The sequence below is a fragment of the Morchella importuna genome (assembly GCF_003444635.1).
Source record: "Morchella importuna strain M04M26 chromosome Unknown Morimp01GS016, whole genome shotgun sequence".
Taxonomy (NCBI): Eukaryota; Fungi; Ascomycota; class Pezizomycetes; order Pezizales; family Morchellaceae; genus Morchella; species Morchella importuna.
The window spans coordinates 407,067-419,879 of NW_025763413.1; the positions used below are offsets into that span (position 1 = coordinate 407,067).

A 12,813-nucleotide genomic window follows, 5' to 3' on the forward strand; every position below is an offset into this window, starting at 1 on the left:
CGACACATGTGGATCTGTATACATGGCATGAAGCCATCCCGCTACCGGACGCTCTATTCACCAATCAACCAACTAGCGTAGCATTTAGAATTAATGAATTAAACAAGAATAACAAAAAAAGCCCAAGATTCAGGGTGTCCGTCCTAAACGAGTGATAACCCATGACTTTACCAGAGTGATAATCTATGACTAACATCCGAGTGACAAACGGTGTATCTCTCCCCCGAACCAAACACCGGTGGTCGAGACAATAATCTCTGGCAAGTTCTTTTCTCGGTTCTGGAGTGGGGGACCCTAATCGCTAGTGATAGCACTCAATGCAACTTCTGAAATCTAGTTCTTGATCTAGATCTAGGTGGTATTCATAGCCAGGTATCTATCTATCCTATCTATCCTATCTATCGTATCTACATGCATGTACATGTCTTAACTCGGGTGTATATAAACAGAAAACACAAAAGAAAAGCTCATAAAAAAGCCCTGTAGGTCATTATCATAAAAGAGAAAAAAAAGGGAAGAACACCAATCGTCCCATCAATCATCTGTCTATAACCAAACCCGAAAAAAAAAGAAAAAAAAATGTGCAAATGTCAAAAAGTCCAAAGTATATGTCCCAAAAGTCCCAAAGCCCCAATACTCCATCCGTCCCAAAGGGAAAAAAAAGAAGGAAAAAAAAACTCCAAACCCCATCCAAAGCCCCAAAAAGGAAAGAAAAAGGAAAAAAGGAAAATATATACCTCAGGCCTCCTCCCCTAGGTCGCATAACTCGGCGGTCTCGCGCCCGTATCCCACGCCTTCACCTCCGTCCCCAACACAAACTCCATCGTCCCGCCCTTCTCAAAGATATCCCCCAGCTGACCCAATTCTTATCCCACTCCTCACCATTCACCTTCAAGCTCTGGACATAATACGCCGTGTCGGAGCCGCCAGTAGTCTTAATACTGACCTGCTTCCCATCTCCCAGGTTCAGGTTCAACTCCGCAAACCACGGGGACCCAATGAGGAACGTCGTCGACCCCGTCATCGGGTACAGTCCAATCATATTCCACAGCAGCCACGACTGCATCGCGCCGGCGTCACTGTTGCCCGGAAGCCCCTCGTTGCCCGTGTTGTAGTACGAGGTGGCGATGAAGCGTGCCTTCTGCACGCTCAGCGACTGCCGGTTGACGTAGTTGAAGAGGTACGGCGAGGCAAAGCTGGGCTCGTTGCCGGGGTTGAAGAGCGTCTTGCCGAAGCGGGCGTCGCCGCTCGGGTTCGCGCCGGGCTCGAAGAGCTTGGCGAGGCGGGACGTGAAGAGGTCGTCGCCGCCCATGTACTTGATGAGTGTCTCCATGTCGTGGTGGGCGCCGAACGAGTACTCGTAGGGCAGCGCCTGGTAGTAGTTGTCGCCCCAGTAGCAGCCGCCGCAGCTGAGCGGGTCCCAGGCGGGCGTGGGGAAAGCTCCGTTCTGGTCGATGGGCGAGAGGAAGCCCGTGAAGCCGAAAGCGGTCGACTTTGCGTCCCAGTGGTTTCGCCAGTTGCGCGAGCGGTTGAGGTACTTTTCTGTGTCGTCCGTCTTGCCGAGGCCCTTTGCGACCTGCGAGAGCGCAAAGTCATTGAGCGAGTACTCGGACGCGCGTGAGACGCTGCGGCTGTATTTGGTCGTGATGTAGCCCTTCTCGAGCCAGTCCGGGAGCGCACCGCGGCCCTCCTTGGTCGACGAGTCCGGAGCCATGGCGTCGTTGTTGTTGGCCGGCGCGACCTCGGCGTTCTTGACCATAGCCTTGTAGCCGTCGTCCCAGTTGATGCCGCCGCGGACGCCCTTGACGTAGGCGTCGGCGAGGACGTTGTCGGCGTTGCTGCCGCCCTGCACACGGCCGTTGAAGTTGGAGGAGCGGCCGTCGGGGAGGTAGCCGTCATGACGCCAGACGTCAATGAGCGAGCGGATGTAGTCCTCGTAGCGGTGCGGCATGAGGACGTGCATGAGCGGCGTGTGGCTGCGGAAGAGATCCCAGAGCGTGAAGATGTCATCGTACTGCGGGGGGTTTTATATTAGTTTTCATCGATCATTGACACTGGTTTATGTGGATTGGATAGAAGAGCAGGCAAGACATACATAAGGCTCGGTGGACGTCCACTTTGGGTTCTCTCCCGTGCGGTTCGACGGAATCAAGAACATTCCGTACAGCGACGAGTACAAAAGCCCCAACTTCGCCGAGTCCGTCTATTTTCACCCATCATCAGCTTCAATCCCCATCACCAGCCCATCACTCGGGTCATGCACACTACATACCTCAGTCGTAGTAATCGACGAAAACACCTCGTTATTCCACGTCTCCTTCGCCGCGCTCACCAGCGCCTCGAACGAGTTCGACTCCGGGATCTCCTTCTCCTTGAACTCGCACGCCTTCGCCGTCGAGATGAACGAGATGCCAATCTTGGACTCGACCACCAGCTCCAGCCCGGCGGTGGAGTTGAACGAGAGCAGCGCACCAAGCCTCTTCTTGCCCGACACCTTGGTCGCATTCCCGAACGACTCCAATGTCTCACCGGAAACAGCAGTCCCGGCGAATGTGCGTGCTTGCGATGGCGTCTTGTCGACCGTTCCGCAGAAATAGATTTTCCAATCCTCACCTGTTCATAATAAAAATATCAGTAAACAACACCCCCAGAACAAAAGAGGCGGGGGCGGGGGCGCGGGAGAATGATATACCTAAATTCCAGCCCCCCTTGTACACGCCAAAGCCGGTGTATTTCCCTTTCGCATCCACCTCAATCTCGCCCTCAACATACTTCTGCTCAATGCCCTGCCCGCGGAAACTCGGCAAGAAATGCGACACATCCACCAACACATGGACGCCTCCGTCGGCGCCCGCAAACCGATGCCGCATCATCCCCGCATGCGCCGCCGCCGTCAGCTCCGTCACCACCCCGTTCGCCAGCGTCGTCTTGTACCGGCCCACCTCGGCTTCGTCGTCGCCCACGCGCAGCGGCGCGTTGTCCACAAGCGGGTTCTCGACCGCACCCGTGAGCGGCAGCTGGGAGACGACGCCGTACTTGGGCGCGCCGCCGGTGCCCGACTCATGCATGAGCGAGAAGCCCGTCACGCGCCCGCTGGGGAGATAGCCCGAGTAGGCGTCGGCCGTGCCGGTGGCTGGAAGCATGTCGACGCCGATCTTGACGACACCGAAGGGGAGGGTCACGCCGGGGAACATGTTGCCGCCGTTTTGGACGCCCATGCTGGGGTGTGTGTTAGCATATAGCTTGTGAAGATACTTCTTCCTAACAAGTAGATTGACATGGTACTTACAATGGGTGCACATATCCCGTCATGTCAGCGATCTTGATATCGTCCCTCCTGTTAGAGGATATATCTTCACTCCTCTTACTATCCTGATCAATCGCCGACGGGTCCGCGGCCGCACGTATAAGGCGTATACCCAGCGCCAGCGCAACAGTAACTGCAATAAGAACCATTGTGAATAGTCCGACGCTCCAAAGTAGTCTAGGTGATGTGCAGTATCTCGATTTCTTCTCCTCTTCAGGTAGTTTCTTCTTCTCGTTCAGCTCTTCCAGACTTGCGCCGTCCTCTAGGTCCTCCGCCTCGGGTTTTATAGTAGTCTCTGTCATGATGAGAAACAAAAAAAAGACGATTAGATATAGGCTGTTAGTTTACCAGCCAGCGAGGGGTGGTAGGGTTCGCTCGGAGAGGATCTGCTATATTAAAAAAGTTGTAACACCGGACGATATCATGTACTCTACTCCGGGCGTAAGTATTAGTTAGTATCGAGGCTATCTTGTCCGCAGGGTCTCCCCGTGTGTTGCTTGTGCGGTATTCTATTGGCTACTGACTGACCAAGTAGCAGCTGGACACGGGAGACAGTATAGAATAGGGAAGATCTCTCTCTCTTTAGATTGAACTGATTGTCGGGGAGGACAAACAAAAAAACACTCAATATAAAAGAAAGATAGCCCTCATATATTATGGGAGGGGAGGAGGGGCCCCGGTCCCCTTCACGAGCCCCATGAAGCCGTTCCTGGAAAGTCATTCTGCTGCAGGATTGTGGCATTACCACAGCAGAAGCAATCTGAAAGCAAGGCAACATGTGGTGGATGTGTGATGTGGGATAAGCCCATGGCCATCATCCATCATGGGCCATGGGCCACCACCATCACCACCATCACCAAGAAACGGCCAACCAGCCAGCCAGCCACTCTCACTAGCACCCTAGAGGATGCATGAGCCGCCTCCGTGTGGCCATAGTAGGTATGGATTGTGTGGTTGCTGTCTTAATTGTTTTCAATTGGGCATAGTAGCCTATGATTGTGGTTTAGTAGGGGTTGGGGGGGTGGTTGAGTAGAATGGTGGTTGTGGTTGTTGTGGTTTAGCTCTGAGTCGTCCAAAAATTCCCCACCGGTGGATGATCACCATGCTACCGGAACCAGATGAGAGCGGCGCACATGCCATCATCCTGAGCTTAACTTTCATGGCAGGGGCAGGGATCATGTTTTCAGATCCAACCGACAGACACCTAACAAGTCAGTCAGCCAGCCAGCCAACCACAGCGAGGGTTGAGAGCATGAGCTACTCTTCTTCCCCGCCTGTCAGTTGCTTCTCTCTTCCTAGCAGAGTGGAGCACGTACCTACAGATCCAGTCCTGAAGACCTCGTGGGGTTCTCCATTCGCCTGAAGGGCAAGTAGAGTGCACAGGTGCAACTCCAGATATCGGAGATGTAGACAGTTCTACGGATAAAGATAAGCCATCGTTAATATCTTCATGCTATCTATCTATCCGAGTCCATCCGTAAGCGCGCCGACGAGGAGGATGAGAAGTGAGAAGAAGAAGAAGGAGGAGGAGGATGTCGGTGGTCGGGGAAAGAGTGGAGAAGAGTACAAAACCATAAACCATGGCGCTTAGCGGCGGGGAGTTACTTAAGTGATTTTTTTAGTAGAGAGAACACGGTTTTTCAACTACAGTATCTGGTTTCGGTACCCTAACTAATTTATTCTTCAATGAAAACTAAGAATTTAGTCCTAACCATATATTTCGAGTCAACTACTACACCTGCCAGCACTAGAGGGAGTTTGAGTCCTCGAAGTGTACCTACATCCCTTCCGACTACTCCAAAGAAACGAAAATAATCTCAAGTAAGCTCCCAGGCAATATCATGACAGGCACGGAAATGCTTTTCAAAGTTTACCTACCCTACACCCCCTTGCATTGAATGCCATGGGCCATATGCGGCTCAGTCAGCTATTTTCGTTTGTGTTCGGTGGAGGTAGGAAGTCTCGGCAGGTCCGCAAACAAACTCGGCTATGTAAAGTAGATAGGACCCTCCCTCCCCCCTCTTCTCTCTCCCCTACTAAAATAAAAATAATCACACAAATCATGCTATAGCCAAGCCCCAACTGCACAACCGTTCCCAAAACGAGAAAGAACAAGCTTTTCCTGCACCTACTCTACATACTCACATCCCCGATCATCCTCGCGTGTGCATGTATGTCGAGTATCCTTATCGCTCAGCGCCTCAGTCTCAGGAACGGTCTCTGATCTGTTTGGCGAGAAATCGTTCGAGCGCACGTACATACATGTACGTGGGGGTGGTGGGCTGGCTGGAAAACCCTATGTATGTCTGTTTCTCAACCTCAGCCAGCCATTCTATCTACTCCACCTCAACCACCACATCCTGAGCTGATCAGAGCTGAAAACCACCCCCGCGAGATGGCTAAATGCCAACCAGATAGACTATCGTCTTGTGGCGAAAATTTTGGCCAGATACTCTACGCTCGTTATTGGGAAGAGGAAGGGAAAAATATGTATGTACCTTCTAGATCTCGGGAGATGTGCTGTCATGCACATAATCTACATACAGTAGGTAGCTATAGGTAAGACCTAACTAGGGCTACATAGCCTCCACTATATTTTTCTTCCACGATGAATGAGGCAATAACCACCTCCTAAGGAGTATGTATGGTGCACACATCTTTTCGCCCAACAGCAGTAGCTCAACAAAAAAACCTCGGCCCGCAAAGAAAAATTTGTCACGATTATCATATGTACTCGATGTACCTACGTGTGAGTATCTCGCTCGCCCCGATTGATGTTGTGTGACTGCCCGGCCAGCCACCTTGAGTAGGGCTAGAGTTCTGTTCTGTTCTGTTTTGCTTGGTTAGGAAGATTATCTTATTGAATTAATGCAATAGCTTACGGATTCACCTCCGTGCCACATCACATACTCCAGGTACTACATAATCTTCTTTAAAGTATATTGGATACATAATGGATATATAAGCGGCGCTAACTCAAACTTTGTGCATCGGCTTGCAATTGAAGCCTAAGGCACCGATTAAAGAGGCGGAGTATTCTACCAGTCGGTACATACATTTGTTTGGTAGCACATGTCGTGTCTTCTTCTTCTTCTTCTTCGCTGTATAAGCTATATCCCCGGCTCCGTAACGGCCAGACCGCTTGTGTATCGTACCCTAATCCCAATAGAATAAGAAAGCTGATATTTTCAGCGGGGACGTTGTGCATTATCCAGTAGCCTTAATTGTCAGGGTTGTTTTTATAACGCAAGGCCTCTATTTCAAAGCATTAATTCAGATTCCTGATAATGCCATGATCTTTTCCGCTACACCTACTTTCGCGCGTTTCGTTCATCGTCGTAATTCTGATTTTAGGCATATAGGTATGCTGCCCCCGTATGTACAGCCACTGTACGTTGTCAAAGTTCGTATTCTCACTAATCCAAAGTGCGGGCTTAATCCCGCAAACATATCACCTACCATATCAATCGACGGAGACTTTATTTTCTACCTTCGTGGTACTTGAATACGAATTGCATTCGTATCTTACTTACTTGCCTAGGCTTCTTGTATCATTACCAAATGGCCCCATCTCCTCTAGATCTAACTAGAGAGAGCATGTAACCCTCCAGACCAAGCACGAAAGACAGTCCCGAAATACGGGTTTGTAGGTACTGCCTCGTTGTATAATGTATTTTTGTAGACGAGATTGGTCCCGACGGTTTAACAGTCTGGGCAACGGCAGAAAAATGCTGTCAACACGAGGGATGTGGTGAATATCGGCTACCGATTGGTACATATGATCGGGATCATGGAAGAAGAAGAAAAAACCGGCGGTTTGGTAACTCCATTTCCATCGGCAGGAAGGAAGGAAGGATAGACATGTGCTGTTAACCGTTAGAAAAAAAAACCTGCAGGGAGAAGGAAAAGGATTCACAGTAGTGTATTTGTGGGTCTTAACTACGTCACATATAGCGAAGGCGTCCCTCAGCCTATCAGGAGAGAGCGAGTGAGACACGATGGACGACACCTCATTGGCGCCAAGGCGTTAGTGGTGTCTTGGTGTTCTTGGTATCGTGATTGGCTCGTATCTAGGGGGCAGTGTCTGGTCTTGACGATGTTGGAGGAGTTGTGGGGAATGAATGATGTTTGGTGGGTGAGGAGTAGAGTAACGAGGGTATGTGGTATGCACATGTATGGATGGGGGTGTTCATGGGTTGTCACTCGATCGATTGGCAGGTAGCCCGTTTTTGTGGGTAAGGGTAAAGGGTGGTGCTTGCTGGTGCTTGGTTGCAAGTTAGGTGGCGTACGTCATAGGATAGGTTCCATGATCTGCGGCTGGAGTGGAGTCTTGTAGAGTAGGAAGAGACGAGGTCGGTCTCATGTTGACGTGGGTGGTGTTTTGGGCAGCCATTTTTACGTAGAGTGGCGAATCCAGTGCTGGATCTGCTGGCTGTTGATGAGTGTGTTCGCTCTGCCGGTACGTCATCTGGCTTCATGGGTACTCACTCGATACTAAATCTTTTTCGACCCGAATGTTAGGTACATGTATTGATTGATTAAACGGTTATATCGATCACTTGAGGTGCACTGGTTTCTTACGGAAAGGGAGATATTGCGGGCCTTCTATTCTGAAGTAATAAATATGGTGCTTTAAAATGGTCGCCCCAGAAGATAACTGCACGAAAAGGAGAAGAAAGACTCGATCATAGTATACAGTTTATAACTCTCATGATGTGTACACTGATAGGCCACTTGTAGTTTTCATAGGGCACTTGTCTGTTGATTTTCCGCTCAAGGCCACGGTGATTAACTTCGCTTAGAGATGAATTCAGTGCTAGCCAGATAAGACAATCTAAAGCTTGATACTTTAGATGTACAAATGAAGTTACTTTAATTAGAAACGGCATTAACGGCTACATTAAGCAGCACCAACTTTACGATCCCCCAGAACCCGTCGTTCGAGATATTCATGCATGAAATATCACTCGGCTACCAAGCCAAACTTCTGTCTTAGCATGTCAGCGAAACAACTTGAAAGGAGGGAACGGCGTCTTGGCAAAGCTGTCAATGATTAGAAAATCCTTTGTTTAGTTGGTTAATTGGTTGTTACCCGCCCTGCCATAAGGTTTGAGCGGGTGGGTCAAGCATCGGGGTTGGGGGTAATGATTGTGTGGGAGTTGGGGGTTCGGGGAATGTTGGGGGTGCTTTTTGTGGCTTTATAATTGGGAGCTATTTACACTGCAGTGCGGTACGGTACATTTGTGTGGAAGGGAGGCAGGGAGGTGAGGGTGTAGGTGCGTTTCAATGATAGCTGTACATAAAATATGAGAGGGAACGGAAGGGGTAGAGGAACTGGAGCTGAGTAAAATTAAAAGTTGAAGAGGAGAATAGACACCAAGCATTGATAAAGGCATGTAGTAAATAGCGCTAAGAAAGCGAGAAATTAGTGGAATAGTGCGATTGTATTCGTGCAGTTGGCAAAATGTACGTACGCGGTTTTACTATAATTTAATGCGAAGGATACTTACTACATGTATAGTAGCTATAGGGAGATGGAAGATGAGAGAAGGGGATTGTGATAAGCCCGGCGTCTGATGACATGCGTGAAGTAGGGCTAGAATTTATCATGAGGGTTACCACTGAAGCCTTCAGGCCGGCTGTTTACTTCAAAACCCCGAACAGATGTTTGTAGAGTCGTCAAACTAATTAAGCAGTCTGAACTTTAGCTTCCCGGAATTCCTGTTGTAGGCAATCTGTTGCGATCCTGGCACACACACACAGGTGTGACTCAGAGTCTTTTCTCGGATAATAGCCTTCCCCGCGTTCATAAGTAATAACAGCCTTTGGAATCTCGAGATATCAGTTATGAAGTAAAAGGCCATAATCTGAGCATTGGTATCGATGTAATCAGAGTAGCCAGCTCTTCCATATCGATTACAAACCCATATCCATGATAACAAGCTCTGACAGGCACGAGACCGAGCTATCACGATCTAGAATAGTAGATAAAAGTACGTCAACAACCATTATAAAATATCACTTATGCCTCGACCCGTCCTCTTTCCGTAGATTGCTTGCCTCCAGCAGCCGGCCACCTGCATGTATAATGCCTGCATATATTCACAACCCCCGCAAGCTCGCGCTCACAGTTCTACTCACCAGTAGTACAGTTCAGAACCAGCTCCTGGGTCAAGCCCTACCTCCAGAGCCTCGCAAACTACTAGCCTTGTCTTGAGGCCACACATCCCTCCAATCCCTTCTACTTCCTTCTATACACTCCAGCCTTTCATCATCACCATCTTTAACATCTTCATAATCCATCGATCCATCATGGTTACCTCCTCTTTTTTATCACCCCTTTTGATCCATCATGGTCACCTCCTCTTTTGATCTATCATGGTCACCTCCTCTTTTTACCTCAATGGCCTCCCTCCGAAGTCTCTCAAGCCCTGAGAGCGCTCCCACCAATTACCCTTCTGGGTAAGCTGGAGGAAGAAAGAAAGAGAGCATTCTTGCCTCTGCCTTCCGACCCCCACCAGAGATTTGTTTTGTCCCCTGGGATGGCGGAGGCATGGAATGAGAGGGTTATACCCGACTCTGTCTCTCCATCTCGATTGGGGGATTTGTTTTGGCCCTCGGAATAGTGGGGATGGGGCAGCAGAGGATGCACATCTTCTCGTGCTGCTCGTGCCTCCCCGGATCTGTTGGAGGTTAACTGGTGACTTTGAAAGTTTGTGAATATTTTTTTTTATTTATTTCTATATTTCACTGGTTTTTTTCTTGATGAATAGAGTCCTTATCAGAAGAATCACGATAACTGACACCACCATCTTGTAGCAAAAGCGGGAAAAGGAGCAGCGAGCTCCTGCTTTCTTCTTTTTTGTTTTTATGGGCCGTCCTGTCTCCACGGAGGTTAACCGGTGGGCTTGACATGCTTGTGAGTATTTTTTCCCTCTTTCTCCCTTTTTTTACTTTCTTTTTCTTTTGTATCTTTTGTCATGATGGAATGAGTTTCTGCTAGAGCTGGAGTAAGACTAACACTACCCATTAGGAGGAGAAAGGGCAGGAGAGGGTGCCCTTTCTCTCTCTTATATCTCGGGAGGAATAGTTGCTGTAGACGATGCTCCCAGAGATATCCTACAGTTAGTTTCGGGCCCGTTCTCCACGTTGGAGGTTAACCGGGATAACTTTGAGGGCCTTTGGGTATTTTTCTCCCCCTCTCCTTCTATATCTTTGCCTGTTTTAAATAGAAAAAGTTTCTGCTAGAGCTGGAGTAAGAATTATACCCACTAATACCACCAATAGCAAGAACAAGGAGAGGAGCCGGCGGCCCTCGGCTCCGGCGCGTTTGGATTTGGGTTCGTCCTCCACGCTGGAGGTTAATCGGTAGACTTTGGAAGCCTGTAGGTATCCCTCTTCCCCTATCACTCCTCCCTCGTTCTGTATCTCTATCCATTTCCCTTAATTAGAAATGACCCCTATCAGAGTTAGTGTAAGAGCCATAACCGCTAACACCACCCAGCAGGAGAAACAATAATGGCAGCAGAGGGACCTGATTCTCCCTGCCTGCACCATCTCCGCAATCGATCTTGGTGGGACCAACGAGAAATGCTTAAACTACATTCTCTCGCCTCTGCCTCCCACCAGCCAACTATACATTGGGAGTCATCTTTCCAGGGGACCTCTCAAGTACCCTGCCGCCGACACTCCCAGCGGTGACCGCGGCGCCCCCCCCCCCCCCCCCCCCCCGAGCAGCATCACTACCGCTGTACCGGCGCATGGGTCTGGGAGAGGTGCCCAAAAGCTAGTAAGGCCATTCCCGGGGCCTAGTTAACCCTACAACCATCGACCCATGCGGTATTGGGTCAAGTGCTCGTAAGGCCGTTTGCCGGATACGGCCCCGGGCGCCCTTGGTGAAAATAGTAGCATCAGGTGGGTGCTACTAGTACCATAGCGGTACACTGCTGTATTCTCCCGAATATAATGAACCGCCACCATAGCCCGACTGCTGGGGGCAGTCGCATGAGTAGAAATGGGGGAGGCTGTGGGGTTTCTGGAGGATGGATCCAGAACATGGCTGGTTGTACGTAGGGTCTTGTAATTTAGAAGCCTTTGTTGTGAGAACTGCGTGGTGTAGGCAGTGTCCCTTCTGTTTTATTCGGGGTGCTTTCGTGTTTTAACTCCTGTATGCGTGGGTGAGACCCAATGACACTAAACCCCTCCATATTGGGTCGCGACTTGCAGGAATAAAGGAAAAATTAGATAGGTCGAGATGTGATTGTCCTTGAACTTGTAGAGTGACAGCTTTGTGATATCGTTGCGTAATCGGCCCAAGAGATCCGGAAGAACGCTCTCACCCAGTTCAGGTTAAGGTTCGATATATGGTACGGAAAGGATTTAAAATGACACAGTCTTCGGTCGACGTGCTCTACGATAACACATGAGATGGCCTAGAATTAAGAGCGAGCAAAGAGTTAGGGTATGTTCTTCATCTTGGCATATTGCAAAGCTCAAGTATTACTTCCAGCGCAGCATCCACTATGGGCGAGTGGTCTAGTGGTTGGACTGCTCGTCGGGTTAGACACCGCGTGTTTGATCTTAGGATACCGAAGGTCCTGGGTTCAAACCAGGGGTGGGGGTAGTAACGCGTACTGATAAATAAGTCGTTGCAGTACCTTTTGCTTTTTTTCATAGTGAAATAAATTAGCTGGAGTATATTTTTATTTTTTATTTCCCTAATTATAATGGACTGTGTCGTTTTGCATCATGTGTTATTGCAGAGCACGCAAAGTAAAAACCGTGTCATTTTAGACGATACTACATGTAAGTGATGCCAAAACTCAGCTAGTAGGAGACAGTGCTGTACATACATGTACCTCCCCTCCCCACCACCCCACCATCCCACTACTTTACCCCCTCCCCTCCCCTCCCCTCCACCCCACCATCCATCCCATTATCCCAATCCTACTCTACCCATCCCCAATTCTCAACCACAAAGCAATACCACAAAGATGGTGTCTCTATCACATCACCCACACTCTTCGGCTCTCATCTCGGAGGCGGAAACTTCCTTTAGACTTTTTGGTTTTTCCGAGGAGGTAAAATTTAAAAGGCCCTCCTGGTAACTTTTTCCCTCCTGCCCCTGCCCCTTCCCGTTCTTACCTGGGCTAGCTTTCTTCCTCTTTTGGCCGTTCAGATGAGTATCGTCTTATTCTTTCTCTATTGACTTTGAAACTTCGGATATTATTAGGACACTAGTACTCTAATCTCTCCCACTATATAGGGAGGAACTTAGACCTAGTTCTCTGGTAGCGTTAACTGATCAATATCCTAGACCTTAGAGCCTATACGACACCTCCACTCGACCGGAATCCTATTACAGTAAAATGATGGCTGGATCTGTTTTACCGACCATCTGAAACAGCAGAACTCCTTAAATCCTTAGGCCTTCCTACGGACACAGACAATTATCCCTGGAGAGCTTTATGCTTGCATCTCGAGGTTACAGGAAGTATATCACCGGG

At 49.2% G+C, this 12,813-nt stretch overlaps 2 protein-coding genes across 2 annotated transcripts; one reads left to right on the top strand and one right to left on the bottom strand.

Annotated features, from left to right (window-relative positions):
- Positions 1–752: 752 nt before the first annotated feature.
- On the bottom strand, positions 753–3,609 carry LAJ45_05801 (uncharacterized protein; the record flags this gene model as incomplete). Its single annotated transcript, XM_046115370.1, has 6 exons — positions 753–833; positions 890–2,014; positions 2,096–2,203; positions 2,273–2,613; positions 2,693–3,219; positions 3,290–3,609. The coding sequence occupies 6 exons, from the start codon at positions 3,607–3,609 to the stop codon at positions 753–755; spliced, it is 2,502 nt and encodes an 833-aa protein (XP_045971419.1).
- Positions 3,610–5,822: 2,213 nt separating this feature from the next.
- LAJ45_05802 (uncharacterized protein) lies at positions 5,823–6,812 on the top strand (the record flags this gene model as incomplete). The annotated part of the gene is made up of 5 exons (XM_046115371.1): positions 5,823–5,866; positions 5,944–6,056; positions 6,185–6,222; positions 6,315–6,355; positions 6,500–6,812. 5 exons carry the CDS (start codon positions 5,823–5,825, stop codon positions 6,810–6,812), a joined length of 549 nt encoding a protein of 182 aa, XP_045971420.1.
- Between the last annotated feature and the right edge of the window lie 6,001 nt (positions 6,813–12,813).